At 42.3% G+C, this 26,947-nt stretch overlaps 1 protein-coding gene across 1 annotated transcript in view; it reads left to right on the forward strand.

The window, feature by feature from the left end:
- ELF4 (E74 like ETS transcription factor 4) overlaps window positions 1–26,947 on the forward strand; it is a 178,822-nt gene that overhangs the window by 63,557 nt on the left and 88,318 nt on the right. Inside the window, exon 2 of the mRNA XM_030210582.1 lies at window positions 12,633–12,998. Coding sequence (XP_030066442.1) covers window positions 12,927–12,998 — 72 coding nt within the window. The 5' untranslated portion in view covers window positions 12,633–12,926. The remainder of the gene's footprint in view (window positions 1–12,632; window positions 12,999–26,947) is intronic.

Genomic DNA, 26,947 nt, shown 5'->3' on the forward strand with positions numbered 1-26,947 from the left:
TCTGGAAAGGGTGCACACTGTTTCCAAAAGAGTGTTCCCTCTCAGCAAATAGTGTACACTCTTGACATAGCTCCTGTTATGAAACAAAATGCCCAGAAAACCCCACACAAATGAACATTCCCATAAATGACACAGGAAATGACACAAACAAAAAGGTTCTGGCTGTACATCCCTACAGATTAGTACCTTGGTCCTTATACATTCTAAAGAGAACCCACTCTTTGCAGCTTCATTGAAATAAAGTTGCCTCTTCTTCAATGAATCTCACCTATATGCTGTCTGGTGTAGTTCTGCCCAGTCACGTATCCACCATTTTCACTGAAAATCCTCGAATTTGTTTTTTTGTCCATATATCTTGTGAGCAGGGGTGGCCCAAGACACTGCCGCCTGAGGCGAGGGGATGATCTGCCACGCCGACTCTGCTGTGCTGTGCTCCGCCCCCCCCCACCACCATCTAACATCTCCCCCTTCCTTCCTTCCCTGAATTTATTTTCTGGCTTTCCAAAAGTCAGGGCCACAGCAGTTCCCATATGCTGACCTGCCGCTGGCCCCAGCCCCTTCTTTCTACTGCGGCCCATCCTGCCCTTCCTGAAACAGGAAGTACGACAGAGAGGCAGGCCGTAAGAAAGAAGGGGGTCGGTGGTAGGGCAGCATATAGGAGCCACTGCCACACTGACTTTTAGAAATCAAGAAAAGAAGGTAAATTCAGGGAAGGAGGGGGGCGATGCCAGAGTGTGGCAGGGGTGGGGTGGATGCCGCTCCAAAAAGGCCCGCCTGGTGCCCCTGCCTCAGTTAGCCTAATGGTAGGGCTGCCACTGCTTGTGAGGCTGTTTTGAATAGATTGTAGGCTCCAAGGAGTAGGGACCTTCCATCTTAAGAGTAATTTTATAAAATGTTTTCCACATATACAGCATGCTTCACATACTTTACTTTATACAGGACTTATATCCCACAATTACCACAAGTAGTTCTATGCGGATCACAAAGTATAAAGAGTGAACCAATCGTTCAGATGATACACAGTAATCATATTTAAGAAAGTCAATTTGAACAGTAAGAGCCCTAAGTAAACAAACTCAAGATCATAATCTAAAAAATTTCCAAATAAAAAAGTCTTAAGCGACTTCTTACAAAGTAAATAATTACTAATCATTCGAAGTTCAGGAGGCAATGAATTCCATACTGCTTGATAACAAATATCAAGTGGACAAGAATCTTGTATACCTGACCTTACTTACAGAAGGAAAATGTAAAAGAAGTTGTCTATGTAATTGATCTGATTTGTAACTAGAAGAAATATTAACCGCAGTCACTAAATAAGATGAAGCCTCACCATGCAGTAGTCTAAAGACCGTAATCCCCAGGGGCTTTTATAAAACTGTGGGAGTGTATACCTACAGAAAATTAGGCCCAAAGTCCAAGATAAAAAGTCTTTAATTCTTAAAACACAATGAAGTTACTCTCTCAATGCAATCTTCATATGCAATATACAGGATACATGAACAAGAAATCCCAATACAGGCCGTGTTTCGACACGTAAGCCTTCGTCAGGGGACTTGTCAGAGTGATGCGCATCACAAGCTTCACCAAAGCAACCCCCCTTCTGTACAATTTGCATTGGCTGCCAATAAAAGAATAGCATTCAAACTATGTACCTTCATTCATAAAATTTTGTATGATTCGACCCCAATATACATGAACAACCTCACTGAATTACCCTCACATAATGCCTTTAAATGTTCTAGAGAATATCTTATCCTACATTTCCCGAATTGTAAGAAAGTAATCTACAAAACAATCCATGCTGCTAACTTTTCATATCAAGGCACTAAAATTTGGAACTCCTTACTTAAAAACCATCAAATGCACCGATGATTATTGGTTATACTGAAGTCTATTGAAAACTCACTTCTTCAATCTAGCCATTAAGGAAATAAGCACTTTTCTCAAATAAACTCATGGTATTAATTTTTACCTCATCCCACCTCCCACTACTCCTGTCTATCCCAGTTAATCCTAGCCCTTTACCTTTCTCCTCCATATTTCAATTATCTAGCTTAAATCACTTTAGTATTTAATTACATCTATTCGTAAGTCAAGTTTTACTGGTCTAACATTATATAATGTTGTTTACTTTCTGTTAATATATTTTGAACATGTTCATGCTTTTCTTAATTGTTATATAAGCCACATTGAACCCAAGTTCTATTTGAGCTAGGGATATAAATGTCATAAATAAATAAGCTTAACAAATTAAAGAGCGCTGATAACAGCACTTAACAAGCAATAATGAGCACTAATTGGCATTGATTAGAATTTAGGCACACAACTCGCTAAGCGTATTCTGTAACAATGTGCGCAAAATTTCTAACGCATGAAGACAAAAAGTGGCATGGTTATAGGTGGGAAAATGAGTATTTGTGGGCATTGTAAAATTTACATACCTAGTTATAGAATATGGCCCAGTGCACCTAAATCTACATGCTGGGATTTACTCCACATTTTCATTGGTGTAGATGGATGCACATAAATTTAGGTGCTGAAATATCAACTAAGTATATTCTAGAATCGGCACCTAAATCTAGGCACGATTATAGAATATGCTTAGTCGGCACTGATTTCAATGCCGATTTTTCAGGAACCATATGTAGAATCTCCCTCAAAATGTATAAATCTTTTTCTCTCAGGAACACATAAATATATAAATTGTAACCAGCAGCGAAAGGCCTGACCCAGTATGGCTATTCTTATGTTCTAGATTTGATAATAGAATTTGGATAATTGACATATATAAAATAATACATTTTAAACGATTCATTTAATAATAATTCTATCTATCTATCTATCTATCTATCTATCTATCTCCACATTATGAACCGATAACGAGACAAGGCAAATCATGTTATTTACCTATGTGAAAACAGTCGCTACCGATAGTTCTAACTGTGGTTCTTTTTCCTTTTGTGTGGGAAGAAAATATGTTCCCCTGTTTTTTTCTTATTAGAAAAATATTCAATATTAGTTAAGATTTTTGGTCAAGTGCAATTGAAGTTATGATGAAGGCGCAGGGATAAATTAGAATAAAATTCCTTTAACAGCATCAGCAGTAGCATGAATAGGGTAATTCTATAAATAGAAGGGTTATTTTTTTTTGGCGCCAAGAATACACCTATTTGGAGCTTGGAGCCTGTTCTGTAAAGAAAAGTGAGCATCTACTTTTCTTTATAGAATACTCATGCAGTATAACTAAGGACCCTATTTACAAAGGTGCGCTAGCATGCTTAGCATGTGCTAACCATGAAGATGCCCATAATATTCCTATGGGCATCTACATGGTTAGCGTGCGCTGAAAACACTAGCATGACTTTGTAAACAGGACCCTAAGGATGTGCTATCATTTTAAAATAATTTGTTTCATTTGGGAGCCCTTTTACTAAGGCATGGTAGGCCTAATATGGGCCTACTACATGCTAAAAGAGCACTATCATGGGATGCACTGAGGCATCCCGTGGTAGCCTCCCGCTCAGCACGTGCTAATCCCACACCAGAAAATATTTTTTATTTTCCAGCATGAAAGGCATGCCCATGGGCAGAGAGCAGGCATGCCTGTGATAATCGGGTAGCATGGACACATTACCGTGTACTACCTGATTAGTATGGGAAGCCTTACCGCCTCCTAAATAGGTGGCAGTAAGGGCTCCTGCAGTAATGGCCATGCACTAATGAGAAAATTAGCGCATGACAGAGCAAACAGAGAGGGTGATGCAGCATACACAAGAAGTATACAAACAAAAAAAGCAACACTGGGCCTTCAAGACTGAGACAACAGGAGCCCTTTATTAACAGTTGACCTGACACGGGCCGTGTTTCGGCGTTAAACAACGCCTGCCTCAGTGGTCAGGATTTAGTAATTTTCGACAGACACGCTCACTTTTGAAGAATCTCTTCACTTATTGAGGCATTGGACTTATACATTTTGCACACTTCTTAACTAAATCCTGACCCCTGAGGCAGGCGTTGTTTAACGCCGAAACACGGCTGGTGTCGGGTCACCTGTTAATAAAGGACTCCTATTGTCTCAGTCTTGAAGGCCCAGTGTTGCTTTTGTTGTTTGTAAAATTAGTACATGGCCATTACAAAAAAGTATGGTGAATCACACATTATAGTGTACATGAAATGTTTTGACATGCGCTAAACCAACAGAAAACCCCCCAGAAAATGAAACTAAAACTCTTTTCCACACACTCACTTCATAATGGAGTCAATATTTCAGCAGCAGCGATGACTTTATTAATTTAAATGCTGGCACCAGTGTTTAAATTTAATGGGCCCAATATTCAAAGGATTTGTGCTCGTGACTTTGGGGTCCTTTTATGTGTGCTACGGGTGGGGGGAGGGATTCAGTAAGCAGCGTTAGGGCCTTCGCGCCAGCATTAGGGCCTTAACACATGTTAAAGCGAGCTAAATGCTAAGAAGCCCATAGGTATAAAATGGGCTTCTTAGCATTTAGCACATATCAAGTTACTTAGGGGTCCTTTTACTAAGTTGCTTAAGCGCCTGCACGCATCCAATGCACACCAATTCTGAGTTACCGCCCGGCTACCGTGTGGCCTGAGCAGTAATTTAATTTTTGATGCGCATCCGATACTGCGTCAGAAAACTGGCGCCCGGGCGGTAATCGGCATTTTGATGCACGTTGACCGTTACTGCCAGGTTAACGTGTGAGACTTTACCGCTAAGTCAGTGGCTGGCGGTAAGGTCTCAGACCCAAAATGGACGCGTGCCAATTTTCATTTTGCTGCACATCCGTTTTCAGCACCCCCCCCCCCCAAAAAGTCATTTTTTACAGATGCACTGAAAATGATCCTGCGCATGGCCAAAACACGTGCCTACACTACAGCAGGCCATTTTTCAGTGCAACTAAGTAAAAGGACACCTTAATGCGCATTAAGACCCTAACACCTGCGCAAAGGTCCCAATGCTGCTAGATGAACACTCCCCTAAGTGCCACATAGGTATTAAATAGGATGCGCAGCATTTAGCATGCGCTAATACCATTTGCACACACTAAGCTTTAGTAAAAGGACCCCTTTGAGAGTTATGCTCATAAATTGGCCTCTTTGAAAATTCACTGGGCCTGAGAATTTCTATTCAAAATTTCACTGAATTCTTAAATTTAGAAGCATAAAAAGTGGGTGGTAACAATAGAATAGGCTTAAATTTCCATGTGGTATATAGACTATGCCGAGCGCCTCTCCATGTGACCAAATCTAGTCACAGCCATTGGGGTAAATCCCGATGGCTAAATTAGGCACAGACCCCCGGATTCTATATATGGCGCCTTAATTTCCACACAGAAATTAAAGCATATTCCATAACAATGTGCATAAATGAATTGGTTAACTAGCTAATCAGCACAGTTAATTGGATGTTAACAAGTAATTATCAGCACTAGGCATTAATTGAGGTTTATGCACACAACTCGCTAAGTGTATTCTGTAATGTGGTGCGCCTAAATTCTAAGACGACACCTGATCTGCACCTAATTTAGGCATCAGGATTTACACCAAGTAAAACGTGGCCTAAATGGACGCGGAAAAATTTGGTTGCATGGAGAGCCACTTGGTTTATTCTATAAACTGCATGGAAATTTAAGCCTATTTTATAAAATTTAGGCATCCTTTAGAGAATATGCCTAGGTGGGTTTCTTTCCACGCAGAGTTTTCAGTCACCATATATAGAATCTAGTCCAGAGTGGGTGTAGTCTATAACATCGCGCATACATTTTAGAAATGCCCATGGCCATGCCCCCTTTTCAACTTTGTGACTTAGAATTTACGCGTACCACGTTAGAGAATACGCTTAGTGATTTGTGCATGTAAATCTTAATGCCAATTAGTGCTGATAATTGCTCGTTAACATCCAATTGACAGCACTGATTAGCTAGTAACCAATTAAGTTACGTGCATTGTTAACAGAATATGGTTCAATTTCCATGAGGAAATTAAGGCACGATATACAGTATCCCGGGAAAAGCTAATAAATTAGGCTCATAAATCTAGACAAAGAAATTGCAGACCTAAATTTATGAGCATAAAACTTTTATGCTCTAAAATTAAGATGAATTTTCAGCTGAAAAGTTATGCTCCTAAGTTTGACTGAAGCTAATTTAGGAGCATTTTTTTTTTAAATATTTGGCCTAATATGTAAAATCTTTGTGGAGGATATACATGCAGTGCAGTTACCATTCTGCTGCTATACATTTAGTTGAGGCCTGCTCATTGTGTACCCTATGCATTTAGGAAAGGTTTAAGTGTGAAGCGTACACCACCCAGTTTTGCTGAACCACCTTGAACAGAATTCTCTGCCTACTTTCTTTTGATTTCAGTTTAACAATTGTACTCACCTTATTTTTTTAGTTTTCTTTGACTTTTCAGTAGTAGCTCAAGGTGAGTTACAGTCAGGTACACTGGATATTTCTCTGTTCCGGGAGGGCTCACAATCTAAGTTTGTATCTGAGTCAAGGGAGGGTTAAGTGACTTGCGTTGGATTACAAGGAGCAGCAGTGGGATTTGAACCAGCCACCTCTGGATTGCAAGAGCAGTGCTCTAACCACTAGGCTACTCCTCCACTCCAACTGTATTTTCTCTGTATGTATGGGGCCCTTCTGACTAAATTTAGGGCAGTAAGTTGGTCATGTCAGTTAGTAATTTTATTATATGTTTGTAGGGAGTAGGGTCCAGGTTATTATTGAATCTTTATTTCCTAATACTGCCTACAAGCTTGAAAGTTACTGAAGCAATGTACAGAAGGTATTTTTCTGTTCCTGGAGGGCTCACAATCTAGGGGCACCCTTTAATAAACCACGCTAGTGACTCTCGCATGTCAAATGCGACAAAGCCTATTTGTATTAAATGGGTTGCGTCACATTTGCCGTGCTGGAAGTTTGTACCTGAGGGAGTGGAGAGTTAACTGACTTGCTCAAGGTCACAAAGAGCTGCAATGGGATTTGGACTGATCGCCCCATGGTTCTCAGCCTACTACTACTACTACTACTACTATTTAGCATTTCTATAGCGCTACAAGGCATACGCAGCGCTGCACAAACATAGAAGAAAGACAGTCCCTGCTCAAAGAGCTTACAATCTAATAGACAAAAAATAAATAAAGTAAGCAAATCAAATCAATTAATGTGAACGGGAAGGAAGAGAGGAGGGTACTACTACTCTAACCATTGGATCCACAATAGCATTGCTATGTGCTTGCAGCCTCTCTGATTTTAGAATTTGCTAGAAGTAATGCACAATTCTGGTACCCCCGGAACAATATTGTATAGCAGTGGTGACTTCTGATGCAGCTTGTATAGGTGAAATGTGGCCATGTAGGGCATTTTGTTCCGTCTGCTGAATAAACCTTGGTTGAAATTGATTTGGCTCTTCGTTCCTTGCTGCTTATCCTTTTAATATTTAATTATATATGGTGTTTGATGGTTTGGTTCATGAATTGTATTCCTCATATTGTATTTTACTGAATTCCTATTAACCCATTTGCCAACTACTGTGGGAATTCCTATTGGACTCAATAAGATGAAATACTACCAAGTTTATGCCAATGATGGGAAGGGATTGTCCTGATTCATGCAGGGATTCAGCTTTTTATAACCTGTGTGCTTTCCTTCAACTCATGTCTTTGACACTGAGGTCCCCTTTTACTAAGCCACATAGGTGCCTACGCGCCCCCAACGCATGTCAAATTGGAGTTACTGCCCGGTTACCGCATGGCCCTTGCGGTAATTTCAATTTTGGTGCGCATCCGCTATGAGCGTCTGAAAATTATTTTTTATTTTCTGGCACGCGTAGGGGACACACGCCAAATGGCATCTGAAGCACATAGGTCGTTACCGCCCAAACTCTGCTGCTAGGTTTATGGCTGGCGGTAAGGTCTCAGACCCAAAATGGATGCGCGGCAATTTTGATTTTGCCGCATGTCCATTTTCAGGGAAAAAAGGCCTTTTTTACAGGTTTGCTGAAAAATGATTTTGCATGCGCCCGAAACCCGTGCTTACACTACCGCAAGCCATTTTTCAGCGCGCCTTTGTAAAAAGACCCCTGATCTTCCTGTAAGTGGATGTTTCTTACATGGACATCTTTCTCCATGACAAAAGCCATTCCACAACTACAGTCCCGTGCTTTTTGCTTCCTTTTTAACTCTTCAATCTATGTGAGGGGGAGCAGAATATGACTACATGAAAAGCTCAGTTCACCCAGACTTAAACCATACACAATAAGTGAATAAATATGCAGGGAAGTATCAGTGAAAGAACTGCATTACTTCAAGTGTTTCAATAAGCAGTAGTATTGACAGAGAAGGGCGACAAAAATGATAAAGGAGATGGGACAACTTCCCTATGAGGAAAGGCTGAAGCGACTAGGGCTCTTCAGCTTGGAGAAAAGGCAGCTGAGGGGAGATATGATAGAGGTCTATAAAATAATGAATGGAGTAGAACGGGTAGACGTGAATCATTTGTTTACTCTTTCCAAAAATACTAGGACTAGAGGGCATGCAATTAAGCTAGAAAGTAGTAAATTTAAAACGAATCAGAGAAAATTTTTCTTCACTCAACTTGTAATTAAACTCTGGAATTCATTGCCAGAGAATGTGGTAAAGGCGGTTAGCTTAGCGGGGTTTTAAAAAGGTTTGGATGGCTTCCTACAGGAAAAGTCCATAGACCATATTAAAATGGACTTGGGAAAATCCACTGCTTATTTCTAGGATAAGCAGCATAAGATGTATTGTACTTTTTTGGGATCTTACCTGGTACTTGTGACCTGAATTAGCCACTGTTGGAAACAGGATGCTGGGCTTGATGGACATTTGGTCTGTCCCACTATGGCAATACTTATGTACTTATGAACCAAAGACATCACCAATAGCAGATAAGTTCTGGTGTTTTTTTTCTTTTTTAATACATCATACAGCCTTGTATTCTACACAAATATATTAGACTCTCATCACAGATTTTTATTTCATATGATAAATTCTTTTGAGAAAACATTATATTGTTCAGCGGATTGATTGGAGATTTGCTTTTGTACAATTTGAATTACATGAAAGTGCTTTGTTCCACTTATGGTTTTCACATATTGCTGGGTAACTAATGATGTGAATGAGCATAAATGATTTGTCCAATCAAGTGCACCTTCATTATTCTTGCTCATTGAGCCACTTGAAATAATGTAGTTCTTACATAGACTGTTCCCTATACACACACACACACATTTGTGTTGCATTTGTATCCCACATTTTCCCACCTATTTGCAGGCTCAATGTGGCTTACAATGTTCCGTCACGACATTCGCCATTCCAGATTAAAAGATACAATTGGTATTACATAAAGAACATGGATAACATAATAGAATTAAGCAATCAGGTATAGAAAGAAAACATTCAGAATAACAGGAAAGTGGAGATGTGATACAGATGTTATTATGGATCATTGTGGTATGCCTTGTTGAAGAGATAAGTCTTCAGTGATTTACGAAAGTTGATTAGGTCGTAAATTGTTTCCAGGTTAAGTGGCAATGCATTCCACAGCTGCGTGCTCATGTAGAGACGATCGCCAGTACCAGTTTGAACAAATACATAGTGAGGTTCTGATCGAGTAAAGTTCATGTGTGACAAACACATTTGGGAATTGTAAGGAGGAAGAGTTAAGTTATGTCCAGTTATAGCTTTGGCGTTGTTATGTCACAGGGTTAAGGCGTTTAATATTCAGTACTAAAGAAATGTTTAAAAATATTTGTATGGGTTTTTCAGTTTTTTCACTCACATAATCACCTCACCATTTTTCCTCATCGGTCCTGGAGAGGTGGCTTGCTAATATCAGATGTGCCGATAAGTTGAACAAAAGAGATACTCATTATTCCATGATGCAGCCGTTATGGCAAAATGTGATGCCATGTTTCTGTATAGCGAGGTGACCTGATAAGTGATTGAAACAAGAATGATTGAATCTACCAGTTGATGAAGCTAAAGACTTCATTGTTTCAGATAAGTACTTATTGAAGAAGTTGGTTAATATGGACATTGTAAATGAAAAAGTATTACTAAAAAAAAGTACAAATGAAAGAGAAGTTTGAAATTAATAAGACTGAAAATAAGGACAGATGAAGAAAAATGATGAAGTAATTATGTATGTGTTGGACACATACATGACAAAACTGGGAAAACCCACTATCTGATTGATGGTCCATTAAAATATTTTTTAAAAATGTCTTTAGTACTGAATTTTTTGTATTGGGATTTCCTATATAATTGTGATAAAAATACAATAGACATACTGTTACCTGTAGGGACGGTGTATGGTTTCCCCATGTGGTCGATTCACCTAGGTAAAAGGCTTTTGGGATTGACCTTTTAGTGATTTAGAGATGAGAATAATCAATTATGTTATTTATATATTTACTCTCAAATATAGCTAATTAGAAATTATCAAGTTGTTTTACAGCACTCTCCAAAGAGCACTTTAGGGATTCATTGCTCAGCGTTCCATAGTGTACTGAGACTTATGACATTCCAGCTGTGAACGGTGGGATACAGTATTGCACAACTAAGTGCCAGTCAGAGAAGGGTTGCAGCAGTAATTGTTTTGCTTGGTTACATATAGGACTGCCAACCAGTTCCATGTGCTGAGGACAGGCTGATCTAGTTTTCGATTAATCCAGCATTTAATTGTAGTTCATAGTTCCCTAGGAAAAATAGGACTGCAAGTGCAACCAGCAGGGCAACGTCAGATAATCTGGAACCCTAATTTGACATCTAAAAATAAATATAACTCTAGTGTCCTATCCACATTAAAGACTTTCTTACAGCAATCCAACAGTGAAAAATCACATGAATGGAATAGTGGAGCCACGTGGAGGAGCATAGTCGAAAGGGACGCCCAAGTTTTGCTGAGGACGTCCTTGCAAAATGTCCCGATGGAGGGGCGGGGAAACCCGTATTATCGAAACAAGATGGACATCCATCTTTCGTTTCGATAATACGGTTGGGGACGCCCAAATCTTGAAATTTAGGTTGAACTTAGAGATGGTCGTCCCTAGACTTGGTTGTTTCTGATTTTCAGTGATAATGGAAACCAAGGACGCCCATCTCACAAACGACCAAATGCAAGCCCTTTGGTCATGGGAGGAGCCAGCATTCTTAGTGCACTGGTCCCCCTCACATGCCAACACACCAACCGGGTACCCTAGGAGGCACTGCAGTGGACTTCATAATTGCTCCCAGGTACATAGCTCCCTTACCTTGTGTGCTTAGCCCCCAAAACACACTACCCACAACTGTGCACCACTACCATAGCCCTTACGGGTGAAGGGGGGCACCTAGATGTGGGTACAGTGGGTTTCTGGTGGGTTTTAGAGGGCTCACATTTACCACCACAAGTGTAACAGGTGGAGGGGATGGGCCTGGGTCCACCTGCCTGAAGTGCACTGCACCCACTAAAACTGCTCCAGGGACCTGCATTCTGCTGTGATGGACCTGAGTATGACATTTGAGGCTGGCAAAGAGGCTGGCAAAAAATATTTTTAAAGATTTTTTTTAGGGTGGGAGGGGGTTAGTGACCACTGGGGGAGTAAGGGGAGGTCATCCCTGATTCTCTCCAGTAGTCATCTGGTCAGTTTGGGCACCTTTTTGTGCCTTGGTCGTAAGAAAAACACGACCAGGTAAAGTCGTCCAAGTGCTCGTCAGGGACGCCCTTTTTTTCCATTATGTGTCGAGGACGTCCATGTGTTAGGCACGCCCAAGTACCGCCTTCGCTACGCCTCCGACATGCTCCCTTGAACTTTGGCCGTCCCTGCGACGGAAAGCAGTTGGGGACATCCAAAATTGGCTTTCGATTATACCGATTTGGACGACCCTGTGAGAAGGACGCCCATCTTCCGATTTGTGTCGAAAGATGAGCGCCCTTCTCTTTCAAAAATGAGCCTGATAGACACTCTGTGGGAGCAAAGTGAATATGCCTGGATAGATGCATCTTGCTCCTGGAAGAAACTTCTATACCTCTGGCCCTATTCAAATCCAGGCTAAAAGCCTACCTTTTTGGGCCTGCTTTTAACTCTTAGCCCTTTATTCACCCCTTATTCACCTATTCAATGCACATACCCCAATACACATACCCCAACGATCCAACTTAAATGCCTTAACCTGGCAGCAAAGCTCATACTGGACATAACTTGACTCTTCCTCCTTACGATTCCCCAATGTGTCTCTCACATATGAACCTTACTTTACCACAACCTCACTTTGTATTTGTTCAAACCAGTATTGGCGATTGCCTCTACGGTACTATGTAAGCCACATTGAGCCTGCAAATAGGTGGGAAAATGTGGGATACAAATGTAACAAATAAATAAATAAATGTTGTTGTAATCGTTCCCCATAGTATCATAACTCCCTAATCCCTTATTTGTCCTGTTTGTCTTGTATAACCTCTGTCTCCTACATGTTTGTTTTCAGTGCTGCAACATCTAGTAGCATTATAGAAATTTTAAGTAGTAGTAATAGTAGGTTTTTTATTGGTAGATACTAGCCACCATATGTAAGTAAATAAATATTGTTTTTCCACCTGGCAGATTTCATCATAAAGGCTTCAGAGAACAGTTTCACAGCATGAAGCATTAACCCCATTGCAGGGGTGGAACCCCCACTATCTGTCATAGACACGAACCTGAAGACCAAATGTTTGGGCAAACTAAATGGAGACAAGACATTCTGCCCTCCACACAATGGACTCATTTTAAACAATCTACAACCGACTGAGTCATTCTGCACCAACTGTCTTGACTGTGAAAGGACAGAGCCACCTCACTTCCTGCAGCAACCACAATTTCATTCTGCAGCCGCGTGGGCTTTGTCTTTTGACCATCATGGCCACTGTACTTCAGTCCAATGAACTGGTCTTTGAATTTGCCAGCAACGGCATGGATGAGCTAAATCAGGTACGTTACAGAATAAAACATGGGGCAAAGAACAATCAGATTAATCCATACAGGGCTCTCTGAATAGCTCAGTTAGAGCTGTGAGACCCTCTCATAAGGCTTCAGTACTATGGAGCCAGGACTGAATGTCATATGGGACAACAGATAAAAGAGATATTGCTGAACACAAAAATACTTTATTCAATTCCAAAAATCAATGTTCAAAAAAGAAATCAAAATAATAATAGTGAAAAATAGTGAACCATGCTTGTATATCTGTGTAAAATATTTGTTAACGTGGCCACTTTTCAATCATTTGGTTACTATGGTGCTCATTTTCAAAGCAGATGATGTCTTAAAATGCCTAAAAAAATGTCCTTCTGCTAAAATTCCTGATTTTGGAAAGTCAGAATTTGGATGTTTCACACTGCACTTCATCCAAATAGCAAGGGGGCATGTTGTGATGGTATTTTGGGCAGGACTAGGGAGGTGCCAAAATTAAGACATCCAACAGGATTTTCAAATGGGAAGAAACATCCACGTCTAAAAAGGACTATCTAGACCTGTTTCAGTCATTTTCAAGTTATAAAAGTTTTTCTAATTGAGCAGCTGACCACTGGAGGGATTAGGTCATGACCCCTCCTTAATTCCCCAGTGGTTGCTGTCTCCCTCCCTCTCCCCTGAAAGTGAAACTGAAAAGGAAAACCAGTCTGTATCTCAGTCACAGGTATTATGGCCATTCTGAAGAAAGCAGGAAGCAGGTGAAGGACTGTACCAAGGGACCCAGATTCAAGTCTCACTTTAATTTTTTTTTTATTATTATTATTTTAAATAATTCTGAGCCTTCCAGAAACAGAATATCTACTGTATCTAAATATATAAGACACCTGCAAGCCTGAAGGCTATTGAAATGGTGTACATTCAGGTACACAAGGTATTTTTCAGGTTGTGGGGGGATCACATAAAAAAAAAGTGTTATAGTGAGGTTTGAACCTGGCTTACAATCCACTGCACTAACCACTAGGATACTCCTCTGGTGGGCAGGGAGGGCCCTGGCTTTTTTGTTGTTCAATTCCCACTACAGCTCCTTGTGACTCTGGGCAAGTCACTTAACCCTCCATTGCCCCTGGTACAAAATAAGTACCTGCATATATGTAAACCACTTAGTTGTAAAAACCTCAGAAAGGCAGTATATCAAGTCCCATTTCCCCTTTCCCATTATAGAATAAGCTAAGTAGATATTTCAGTACCTAAATCTGGCAATATCCATTTACATCAGCTAAAACATGGCATAAATCCTGGCTCACAGATTTAGGCGCACTGGGCCATATTCTATAACTAGGCGCCTACGTTTCAGAATGCCCATTTCCCCACCTAAAACCACACCCCCTTTTGCCTGCGCGCATTAGAAGTTTGGCGCACATCATTGCAGAATTCGCTTACGAGTTGTGGGTCTAAACTCTAATCAGTGCTCATTATTGCTTGTTAACTGCTGATATTAGCGCTGATTAGCTTATTAAGCAAATTAAGTTATGTGCGCTGTTATAGAATCCACGCAAATTTCAGCACCTAAATCTAAGTACACTATCAGGGGCATTTTCAAAAGAGAAGGGTGCCCATCTTCCAACACAAATCGGGAGATGGGCGTCCTTCTCTCAGGGTCGCCCAAATCGGCATAATCGAAAACCGATTTTGGGCGTCCTCAACTGCTTTCCATCACGGGGACGACCAAAGTTCCTCGGGGCGTGTCGGCAGCGTACCAAAGGTGGGACGAGGGCGTGCTTAAGAGATGAGCATCCTCGGCCGATAATGGAAAAAAGAAGGGCGTCCCTGACAAGCATTTGGCCGACTTTACTTGGTCCATTTTTTTTCACGACCAAGCCTCAAAAAGGTGCCCGAACTGACCAGATGACCACCGGAGGGAATCGGGGATGACCTCCCCTTACTCCCCCAGTGGTGACTAACCCCCTCCCACCCTGAAAAAAAAACAACTGTAAAAACTTTTTTTGCCAGCCTGAAATGTCATACTCAGGTCCATCTCAGCAGTATGCAGTCCCTGGGAGGGGAGGTATGTGTGTGTCAGCGGAGGCATAGTGAATGCGTGGACGTTCTGAACTGCCTCTCCACCTCAGGGATAGCCAAATTTCAAAGGAATGGAGTGGAGGAGTGACCTAGTGGTTAGAGCACTGATCTTGCAATGCAGAGGTGGCTGGTTCAAATCCCACTGCTGCTACTTGTGATCCAAAATCCAAATAAATAAAGGGGGTGTCAGAGACATAGCAGGCATGGACATCCTTCTCACAGAAATATCACATTTTGGACCTAGCCAAGGACATCCTTCACCCATACTCTAAAAAAAAAAAAAAGACAGAGGCATAGCGAAGGACATCCTTCACCCATATTGTAAAAAAAAAAAAAAAAGACGTCCCTGAGGAGCACTTAGACGTTTTCTCCTGGACTTGTATTTTTCTAAGGTTGTAGATGGCAATTTATTTAAGGTTGTAGACAGCTATTATACACGCAGCTTGTCTGCATGTATGAAGCCCTCTTTGGCATGCGCAGAGCAGCCATGCATAATGCTTGGCTGCTGTGCACTGGCTTTCCCTCCTTAGGAAGGAAATCGTGTGCAAATGAGCTAACAGTGAGCAGCTCATTTGCATGCGATTTCCTTCATGCATGCCCGTTCCTTTCCGAATCGCTAAGGGATCGGTAAGGGAAGGGCTTTTTCCGTTCAGTTAGTGCATCAGTTAGTCCACTGCAGTGCCCCCTAGGGTGTCCGGTTGGTGTCCTGGCATGTCAGGGGGACCAGTGCACTACGAATGCTGGCTCCTCCCACAACCAAATGACTTGGATTTGGTCATTTTTGAGATGGGCGTCCTTGGTTTCCATTATGGCCGAAAACCATGGACGACCATCTCTAAGGTTGACCTAAATGTTGAGATTTGGGCGTCCCCGACCGTAATATCGAAACGAAAGATGGCCGCCCATCTTGTTTCGATAATACGGGTTTCCCAGCCCCTTCGCCGGGACGTCCTTAGAGATGGGCGCCCTTAGAGATGGTCATCCCCGTTCAATTATGCCCCTCTATGTAGAATCCGGAGGTTAATGCCAATAATCAAAACAATTATTGATGTTAATTGGCCTCAATTGGGAGTTGAGTGCTCATCTCACTGTGTGCACACAAAACTGATAGGGGCCTTTTTACTAAGCTGTGGTAAAAAGTGGCCCTGCGGTAGTTTGGATGCGTGAAATTGGTGCACACTTGGCCAATTTTTATCACAGCTGGGGAACAAAGGATTTATGGGGCAGTAAATGGCTGTGCGCTAAAATCAAAAGTAGTGCATGATTATTTATTTATTTAACACATTTATACCCCACATTTTCCCACTTAGTTGCAGGCTCAATGTGGCTTACACAGTACCATGGAGGCAGGCTCCAGTTCGGTAAAAATACAAATACACAATATAGTAGTAAGCATGTAATTAACATGAATATAAAGCAACAAAGAAATAAAGAGGGGCTGGTATTAAAAGTCCAATACGGTCCATAGTTTTGCTGTGTTGCAGGAAGTAGAAAGTTAATTTGGGTCAGAGGGGTAGGCCTTAGCCCTTACTGCCACCCATTGACCTAGCAGTAAAGGCGCATGCACTCATGCGCCAGTGTGGCCGTCCTGCCGATTACCGCCAGGAACACCCCTGCGGTAGAAATTAGAAAAATATTTTCTACTACAGGAAACAAGTGCGTGCCAACTTCAAAATTGATATGCCATGATTTAGTTGCTGTAAATGGATACTGCTGGGTGCCTGCATTACCCGGGCTGTAGTGTTGATTTGGCACACATTAGACCTGCGCTGCTTAGTAAAATGGCCCCATTGTGCGCAACCCGAAAGGGGCATGGGCAGGACAGGGCATTCTCACAAGATCTGTGCAGTGTTACAGAATTAGGGGGACCCACGCCTAATTTACCAGCCAGGATTATGCCAAGTTTTAATTGGCATAAATCCTCACGACCAGATTTTGACATGGGAATCGGTTCTCCAACTCTGAGCACCATTTAAAGAATAGTGCTCCATGCCAATTTTTTGGGGCCATTTGTTCAGTGCCGTTTACGGAGTCCAATCCTAAGTGCACACCAATAAAGCGCCACGCTTTAGTTAGTAAGTCTAGTAAATTTAGGGCCCCTTTTACTAAACGGCGGTAATTCTAGTGCAGTCTACTGCAGCAGCCCGGCGGTACTTCCCACCCCTAGCGCACCGTCATATCCGGATTTACAAAAATATATTAATTTTTGTAGCGCGGGAATGTACCCTGCAGTAATCGCCGCGTGACAAGTGCTTTATTTGCTGCACGGCCATTTCCTGTAGGAAAGAGAGACTTCCCTTTTACCGGCTGAGGTAAAAGGGGGCCTCGGCACATGTTGAAAACATGTGCCAACACCAGTTCAGGCCACTTGTCCACTCCTCCTCTTGCGTATGTCTGTAGTACTTGGAAATGTGGCACCCAGGGTGGTACCTTCATTAAAATATAATGTTTAATTTTGATATCTACTATTTGTACAGAGATTATCTGCTGCCAAACTTTATTATGGAAACTAAATAAGGAGCCAGCCAGAGCACAGCAGGGAGTAGAACACTGAGAACAAACTCTGTGGTACTACACCACCCCCCTCCCCCCCTCCCCCACCGCTTAAAGATGCAGTGCCTGCTCCTTACAGGAGCAGTAAAATGTGTTTCATGTGGGATAAGAACCACTGATTATTATCCAAAGCTCTTGGGGGATAATTCTAGAAGGGGATGCCTATATTTAAGCAGCAACAATGCATATAAAGGCCAGTGTTCTAGTCCCTTATGTGCCGAGGTGGACACATAATCCGGTAAAAGACAATTTTCTGGCTACATTGTATTTTCTACGTACACACCAGTATATAATGGTGCACACTTTGCTGGTGGGCATTCGTATGGGTACACATTTACACACATAGGACCTGATATTCAAAACAATTTAAATGGCCAGGAGAGGCTCCTGGCTGTTTAAAACGACTGTCTTGGACTAACCGGGCATTTTCAATGGTTCTTAACCAGATAGTGCCTTTTCAAATGCCCGGTTAGACCCAAGCCAAAACCGTTTATTTTGTAGGCCTATCTTTATGCTGCTGTTCATAGCCGGTTAGGGGGGTCTTTTACAAAGGCACGGTAGCGATTTTAATATGCGCTAATAATTAGCGTGCACTAAACATTAGAGACACCTATAGAAATAGATGGGCCTTTCTAATGTTTAGCGAGTGCTTATTTTTAGCACGCACTAAAAATGCTAGTGCATCTTTGTAAAATCATCATTTATCATTTATTCTATTTATATACCGTTTCTTATTGCGATAGCAAAACAGAACGGTTTACATTAAAAAAAATACATCTCAAAGCACACAAAAAGAACTCCAGTCAATAATAGGAAAGCACAGCAAAGGACCCCTAAGTGCTAAATATCACACTTAACCAGCTATGTTGAATATTTGGGGTTAGGTCAGTCCATGGCCAGGAGCGGCCTGCCAGCCTTATACTGCCATGGGCTGAATTTCGACCTCATAATCTTCATTGGTCGACTGTTAGGTACTGTTCAAGACTCTTGAGGCTTGATAGCTTAAGGCCCCAATATCTTGGAGTATAACCTTGGCACACCAATCACCCGAAGACTCTATTATTTTTATGAAGTCTCTTTTATTGAATAAATCACAGATAATTTACTCGCAGATAGATGTTCAAAGGTGCTGCTCCAGGACACAGAGACTCTTTAATCTGAGAACTGTTGGGGGTGGAGATCTGAAGAGAAGTAGATATATTGCAGGGGGGAAGGGTAGTTGAACAGGTAGAAATGGTCCAAAGCTGGGTGACTGGAATGTGCAAATATCTCATTAGAAAGGAGATATTTTCAAGGTAAAAAAACCAGGTTCGTTACAGGGAGTTTCAGCAGGACAGAGCTGTCAGGAGTAGGATGGTACAAGCTCCATGTCTCTGGCTAGGTGGGGGAAAGCCTCATGGCATGAAGGGACAGAGAGGTGTTGAGGCTTCACATGGGTTCAGGGAGGAGCAGATAGAGACCAATGGGGACAGAGCCTAGAGGACGGCTCTCGATTGGAGGGAAAGGTCATACCTGTCTGACCTCCCAGGACAGAGATAGTGAGAATGACCAGGAAATGATAGCAGGAAAACAAAAGAGCCAAGCTTGGCAGAGAGAGAGAAGAGGTCTAGGCAGTCTCACAACCAATGGTAACAGTCCTTACACAGCCAAGCAAGTGTGGTTGCACTGCCTGTGAACTACATTACCCACAGTGCATTGCTCATGTATCTCTGCAGTGAGAAACTGCAGCAGTGATAGTCCTTAGAACTGAGAATAACAGTAAAAACATCACACACATTTTAGGATCACGTTATAAACTAGTGCGAGGCTGTCGGAGGACAGAACAGGTACAGGTGTTTATTTAAGATGATGGTTTTAAAGCACAGGGCATATTATGAAAAGTGGTCCTTGTCTTTGGTTGGGTTGATGGTACCTTATGTTCTGGGTCGAGTTTTGAGGTCTGACAATGCTGTTCAGTTGTAGGTTCCATCACTGTCTAGGGCATGTTGAGCAGGTACGCATGCTGGTGCTCTTTTTTATCGGGCTCCAAGCATATGGAACGTTCTGCCTTTGACTGTGAGAGCTGAGTGCTCTTTGTAGTGTTTTAAACAAAAGTTGAAGGCTCATTGTTTTGTTGCTGCTTTTGGTGAGGGTTCTTTAGGGAGCCAGTAGCAATGGGGGTAAAGGAAGTTTGTGTGTGTGTGTGTGAGTGTGTGTGTGTGTGTGTGTGTGTATGTGTGTGTGTGTGTGTGAGTGTGTGTGTGTTTTGTGCGGTAGTGATCCTGTGGGTGCATATGCTTTCCTGTCATATTTTGGAGTTCTATTCTTGTGTTACTTTTGATATGATTTGTATACCACTGTGTTATATGTTTTAAGACAAGCTGTATAGCAAGTGTAAATAAACTGTAACTGGATATCAGTGGTTATTATATATATAATCTGCATGTCTTCAGACAGAACCCTGGCATACCTCCTTTTTTCTATATATAATTCTGAAGATGCAAGAGATTGTAATTTTAGAATTACACATATACCCCCTAATTCTATAAAAGTTGCCACAAAATTGTGTATGCAATTTAATTAAATAATAAGCTAATTGGCACCAATAATTGGTTTTTTAACAAGCATTTATTGGCATTAATCAGATTTAATTAGAACTTACGTGTGTAAATTTAGATGTGGGATCCGTGTGAGTAAAAAAAAGGAGGACAAAAATGAGAGGGTCATCAGCGGAATGGGGGTGTTCCTAGCATTTTTTTTGGCACCATATATAGAATTCACCCTATAGGGGGAAGTTCTGTAACTGGGTGCCCCTTTTAGATCCCCTGATAATGCACTGTGAGAGCCTATTTAGTAATGGCTCTAGCCATTCGGCTACTCCTCCATATGGATCAGTGGCGTAGCTAGGTGGGGCGCCAGGGGAACGGCCGCTCCCCCAAATGGAGTTCTGCCGGCACCGGCGCCTATTTTTTTCATCCTGTTGCAGTGAAAATGTGCGTCGGCAGAAGTCCGCTCTCGCTCCCCTCAACTTGCCTCATCCTGGCTCCGCTTCTGATATGGCTGTGTTAGGGTTCTGGGTGTCTGTCTCAATAGGAGTGGAGTCAGGGCACTTTGCTTTCTTCCTATGCTTACCTCCACTGTTTACCTAATTTAGAATTTAACACCTACCAAGTAATTCCTCATATCAACTTGCTGTCTCTGGATTCTTGCAGATGTATGTTTATTCAAGTAAATTATGGCTCTTTTTCTGTTATATTGTGTGAAATGGGAGTAGGGAAGAATATTGGCAATCCTGTGCTCTGTGAGGGTGTTTTTTTCTTCATAAGTGCAGATGTTTGGCCATGCAGGCATCCTGATACTGGAAATCCTGAGCTGTTTGCAAGGGAATGGTTTGCATACTTCCATCTTGCAAACGGAATCTCCTAATGAATGTATACGTTTTTAAATTTTTTTAAAATTTTTTGTAAACTGATATGGAAGGAACACTATGGGGCTCATTTTCAAAAGAGAAAAAAATGTTTAAAAGTAGCACAAAGCAGCATTTAGACATTTTTCTAGCCAAAATGTCCAAAACAGCATTTTCGAAACCCATTTTCCAGATGTATTTCTATGCTGTTTGTCTGTAGTGCATCCAAATCACTAAGGAGCATGTCAGGGGCATGCTGGGGGTGGGATTAGGGCATTCCTTGGATGTTTTTTGCCATAATGGAACAAAACCAAACTCTCCAGAACTAAAACTAGGGTCAAAAATTTACATCAGGTGTGGATGCTGTTCAAAAACACCATCCTGGAAGCCCAGGCCAAATGTATTCCACGTATTAAAAAAGGAGGATGGAAGACCAAACGACAGCCGGCATGGTTAAAATGTGAGGTGAAGGAAGCTATTAGAGCTAAAAGAAAATCCTTCAGAAAATGGAAGAAGGAACCGACTGAAAATAATAAGAAACAGCATAAGGAATGTCAAGTCAAATGCAAAGCACTGATAAGGAAGGCTAAAAGGGACTTAAAAAAAAAAGATTGCGTTGGAGGCAAAAACACATAGTAAAATTTTTTTCAGGTATATTAAAAGCAGGAAGCTGGCGAAAGAATCAGTTGGACCGCTAGATGACCAAGGGGTAAAAGGGGCGATCAGGGAAGACAAAGCCGTAGCAGCGAGATTAAATGAATTCTTTGCTTCGGTCTTCACCGAGGAAGATTTCGGTGGGATACCGTTGCCAGAAATGGTATTCAAAGCTGACAAGTCGGAGAAATTTAATGAATTCTCTGTAAACCTGGAGGATATAATGGGACAGTTCTACAAACTGAAGAGTAGCAAATCTCCTGGACCGGATGGTATTCATCCTAGAGTGCTGATAGAACTGAAAAATGAACTTGAGGAGCAATTGTTAGTAATATGTAATTTATCCTTGAAATCGAGCGTGGTACCGGAAGATTGGAGGGTGGCCAATGTAACGCCAATTTTTTAAAAAGGTTCCAAAGGAGATCCGGGAAATTATAGACCGGTGAGTCTGATGTCGGTGCTGGGCAAAATGGTAGAGACTATTATAAAGAACAAAATTTAAAACAAATAGGAGAAACTTTTTCTTCACCCAACACGTAATTAAACTCTGGAATTCATTGCCGGAGAACGTGGTGAAGGCGGTTAGCTTGGCAGAGTTTAAAAGGGGGTTAGACGGTTTCCTAAAGGACAAGTCCATAAACCGCTACTAAATGGACTTGGGAAAAATCCACAATTCTGGGAATAACATGTTTAGAATGTTTGTACGTTTGGGAAGCTTGCCAGGTGCCCTTGGCCTGGATTGGCCACTGTCGTGGACAGGATGCTGGGCTCGATGGACCCTTGGTCTTTTCCCAGTGTGGCATTACTTATGTACTTAAATTACAGAGCATATTCAAAAGCATGGATTAATGAGACAAAGTCAACATGGATTTAGTGAAGGGAAATCTTGCCTCACCAATCTACTACATTTCTTTGAAGGGGTGAACAAACATGTGGATGAAGGAGAGCCGGTTGATATTGTGTATCTGGATTTTCAGAAGGCGTTTGACAAAGTACCTCATGAAAGACTCCAGAAGAAATTGGACAGTCATGGGATAGGAGGTAGTGTTCTAGTGTGGATTAAAAACTGGTTAAAAGATAGAAAACAGAGAGTAGGGTTAAATGGTCAGTATTCTCAATGGAGAAGGATAGTTAGTGGGGTTCCCCAGGGGTCTGTGCTGGGACCGCTGCTTTTTAACATATTTATAAATGACCTAGAGATGGGAGTAACTAGTGAGGTAATTAAATTTGCTGATGACACAAAGTTATTCAAAGTCGTTAAATTGTGGGAGGATTGTGAAAAATTACAAGAGGACCTTACGAGACTGGGAGACTGGGCATCTAAATGGCAGATGACGTTTAATTTGAGCAAGTGCAAAGTGATGCATGTGGGAAAGAGGAACCCGAATTATAGCTATGTCATGCAAGGTTCCACGTTAGGAGTCACGGACCAAGAAAGGGATCTAGGTGTCGTCATTGATGATACGTTGAAACCTTCTGCTCAGTGTGCTGCTGCGGCTAAGAAAGCAAATAGAACGTTAGGTATTATTAGGAAAGGAATGGAAAACAAAAATGAGGATGTTATAATGCCTTGTATTGCTCTATGGTGCGACCGCACCTCGAATATTGTGTTCAATTCTGGTCGCTGCATCTCAAAGAAGATATAGTGGAATTAGAAAAGGTGCAGAGAAGGGCAACGAAAATGATAAAGGGGATGGGACGACTTCCCTATGAGGTAAGGCTAAAGCGGCTAGGGCTCTTCAGCTTGAAGAAAAGGCGGCTGAGGGGAGATATGATAGAGGTCTATAAAATAATGAGTGGAGTTGAATGGGTAGAAGTGAAGTGTCTGTTCATGCTTTCCAAAAATACTAGGAGTCGGAGAAACTTTTTCTTCACTCAACATGTAATTAAACTCTGGAATTCGTTGTCAGAGAATGTGGTAAAAGCCGGTTAGCTTAGCAGAGTTTAAAAAAGGTTTGGGCGGCTTCCTAAAGGAAAAGTCCATAGACCGTTATTAAATGAACTTGGGGAAAATCCACTATTTCTAGGATAAGCAGAATAAAATGTTTTGTACATTTTTGGGATCTTGCCGGGTATTTGTGACCTGGATTGGCCACTGTTGGAAACAGGATGCTGGGCTCGATGGACCTTTGGTCTTTCCCAGTATGGCAACAAAAAAAGTTAGATATTTTACTATTTCAAGCATCGTTATTTTTGACACTTAGATTTTGTATGTTTGGAGCAAAACGTCCAAAGTCGGACTTAGACATCATATCAAAAATGCCCCTCTACATTACTATATCAGAGCAGGCAGCTTTCCCAGCTCACATTGTTGGGGGATTTGGGGGAAAGGAAGAGGATAGGAGAGAAGAGACTGGAGGGAGACATTTTTCTTTTACAATACAATAGAAAAGGCAGTCATGGCTGCTGTACTCAGATTTTCCATCTTTTCAGTTGAAGCTTTTTGAGGAGAAGGAGGTTCTCCTCTTTGCCTTTTTGAGTTTTGGAAGTACAACACTGTTTGTAGTTGTGTGTTTGAGGCAGGGGCAGTCAGACACAGCAGTTCCTATTTTATTTATTTATTTATTTAAAAAAACTTATGTACCATTCAATTGACAAAGTGGTTTACAAAAGAACATACATAATCATGTTATATAGAACCTAACATACAAACAGACACATTTTTTAAATACAAAATCACACTTCCATTCATGTTGTGTCAGAGGACATAACATTCCAAAAATTCAATAAAATGCAGCCACAAACAACTGTGTTTTGAGAAGTTTCTTAAATTTTATCATGTTACTACAGAGCCGCCAGAGAAGGAGGGAAGGAAAACTACAGCTGTACTAGGTGGCACTAGTAGGATTAATAATCCCCCAACCAGAAGTAAGCATATGTTATCAGATAGAAAAGGGAAAGGGAATGGGGCTTGATATACCACCTTTCTGTGGTTTTTTTTTGTAACTACATTCAAAGCGGTTTATGTGGAGGGGCATTTTCAATCAGGGACGCCCATCTCTAAGAGCGCCCATCTCCGAGGACGGCGCCTCGTAGGGGCGGGGCCAATCGTATTTTCGAAACAAGATGGGCGTCCATCTTTCATTTTGAAAATACTGTTGGGGGCGCCCAAATCTTAATATTTGGTTCAGATGCTGAGATCGCCGGCTGTAGAGATGGGCGCCCTTGGTTTTCAGCCATAATGGAAAACGAGGGCGCCCATCTCAAAAACGAACAACTCCAAAGCATTTGGTCGTGGGAGGGGCCAGGATTTGTAATGCACTGGTCCCTCTTACATGCCAGGACACCAACCAGGCACCCTAGGGCACCCAGGTGCATAGCTCCCTTACCCTGGGTGCTGAGCCCCCCCAAACCCCACTCCCCACAGCTATACACCACTACCATAGCCCTAAGGGGTGAAGGGAGGCACCCACATGTAGGTACAGTGGGTTTCTGGTGGGTTTTGAAGGGCTCCCATTTTCCACCACAAGTGTAACAGATAGGGGGGGGATGGGCCTGGGTCTGCCTGCCTGAGGTGTACTGCACCCACAAAAACTGCTCCAGGGACCTGCATACTGCTGTGATGGACCAGAGTATGACATTTGAGGGTGCCATAGAGGCTGGCAAAAAAATTTTTTTAAGTTGTTTTTTTTAGGGTGGGAGGGCGTTAGTGACCACTGGGGGAGTCAGGGGAGGTGATCCCCGATTCCCTCCGGTGGTCATCTGGTCAGTTCGGGCACTTTTGTGGGACTTGGACCTGAAAAAAAAGGGACCAAATAAAGCGGACCAAATTCTCGCCAGGGATGCCCTTCTTTTTTCCATTATCGTCTGAAGCCGGCCATCTCTTAACCACGCCCCCGCACGCCCCTGTCCCGCCTTCGCTACCCTTCTGACACGCCTCTGGGAACTTCGGAAAGCAGTTGGGGACGCCCAAAACCAGCTTTCAATTATGCCGATTCTGGTGCCCCTGAGAGAAGGACGCCCATCTCCCGATTTGTGTCGAAAGATGGGCACCCTTCTCTTTCGAAAATGAGCTGGATAGTATATACAGGTACTTATTTGTACCTGGGGCAATGGAGGGTTAAGTGACTTTCCCAGAGTCACAGGGAGCTGCAGTGGGAATCAAACCCAGTTCCCCAGGATCAGAGTCTGCTGCACTAACCACAAGGCTACTCCTTCACTCCACTAGAGAAGTTGGAAGAGGGTTGGAGGTTCAGCCAGGGCCGCTGAGAGGGGGTGCAAAATTTCCCAGGGCCCGGCATCCAAGGGGGGGCCTGCCCGGCGCTAGCATTGTTCTCCTGATCCTATGCGCAGCAGCACCGCAGAGCAGAGTACTTCCTTCCTGTCATGTCCAAACAGCCTCTTTGGACACAGCAGGAAGGAAGGAAGGACTCTGCTCTGTGGCACTGCCACACACAGGATCAGGAGAACAATGCTAGTGGGGTGGGCCCGGAGGGAGGGAGGGACCGGAAGGGGGCAGGCCCCGGGGGGTGATTGCCCTGGGCCCAGCTTTCTCTCTCGGTGGCCTTGGGTTCAGCCTGACAGTAGTAGAGGAGTAGAAGAACAGCAGCAGCAGGTAGTCAGTGCAGTGCTCTCTCTTTTAGATACCATATCTAAGTTACAGAAGATCGTGGATCAGATGATGATGATGTAGCCCCTAATTACAAAGTGCATTTAGTAGACAGGTGACCCCCGCTGTGTTCAATGGGTGGGCACCAATGGCAGCAGGCAGGCACTGGCAGCGAACATTCCAGAAACTTCTGCTGTGAATACACACTAGTTCCATATGCATAGAGAGCGCATTCTGCCATAAAAGTGTGCACGCCTCCAAAAGACTGCACACTCTTAATGACATTGGCCCCTAAATTAAAATGAAGACTAATGACGCAACACTAAAGGAACATTCCACAAACAGCATGGGAAACAAAATAAAATGACAATTTATGGGCTGCTTGTCCCTACCAACAGCTAGGTTGTTTTATCTCTCTTCTAGCAAGATCAGAAGGGTTGGTGAAAAACATTCCCATAATAGGCAACTATCTGTGCATGCTTTAGAAATTAACCATGTTTCAGTAGAATTTACTGGGGCTGAGATTATTTCTGCTATTTAAGTGATATCCTACATTTTAGAGTGTAATTTTTGTCACCATTCACCCACTAAGGACCTCCCACTTCTCTTCCAAATTTGAGCCAGTACCATTCAGGCTGCCAAAAGAAGTGCGTTTGTAAGCTTCCTCTGAGTCCCTGTACCCTGGTTATCAACCCAGCAAGCAAATACAGGGTTCCTATCCAGCATACTGGTCTCATATCATGACAT

This window comes from Microcaecilia unicolor, chromosome 7, assembly GCF_901765095.1.
Source record: "Microcaecilia unicolor chromosome 7, aMicUni1.1, whole genome shotgun sequence".
NCBI lineage: Eukaryota > Metazoa > Chordata > Amphibia > Gymnophiona > Siphonopidae > Microcaecilia > Microcaecilia unicolor.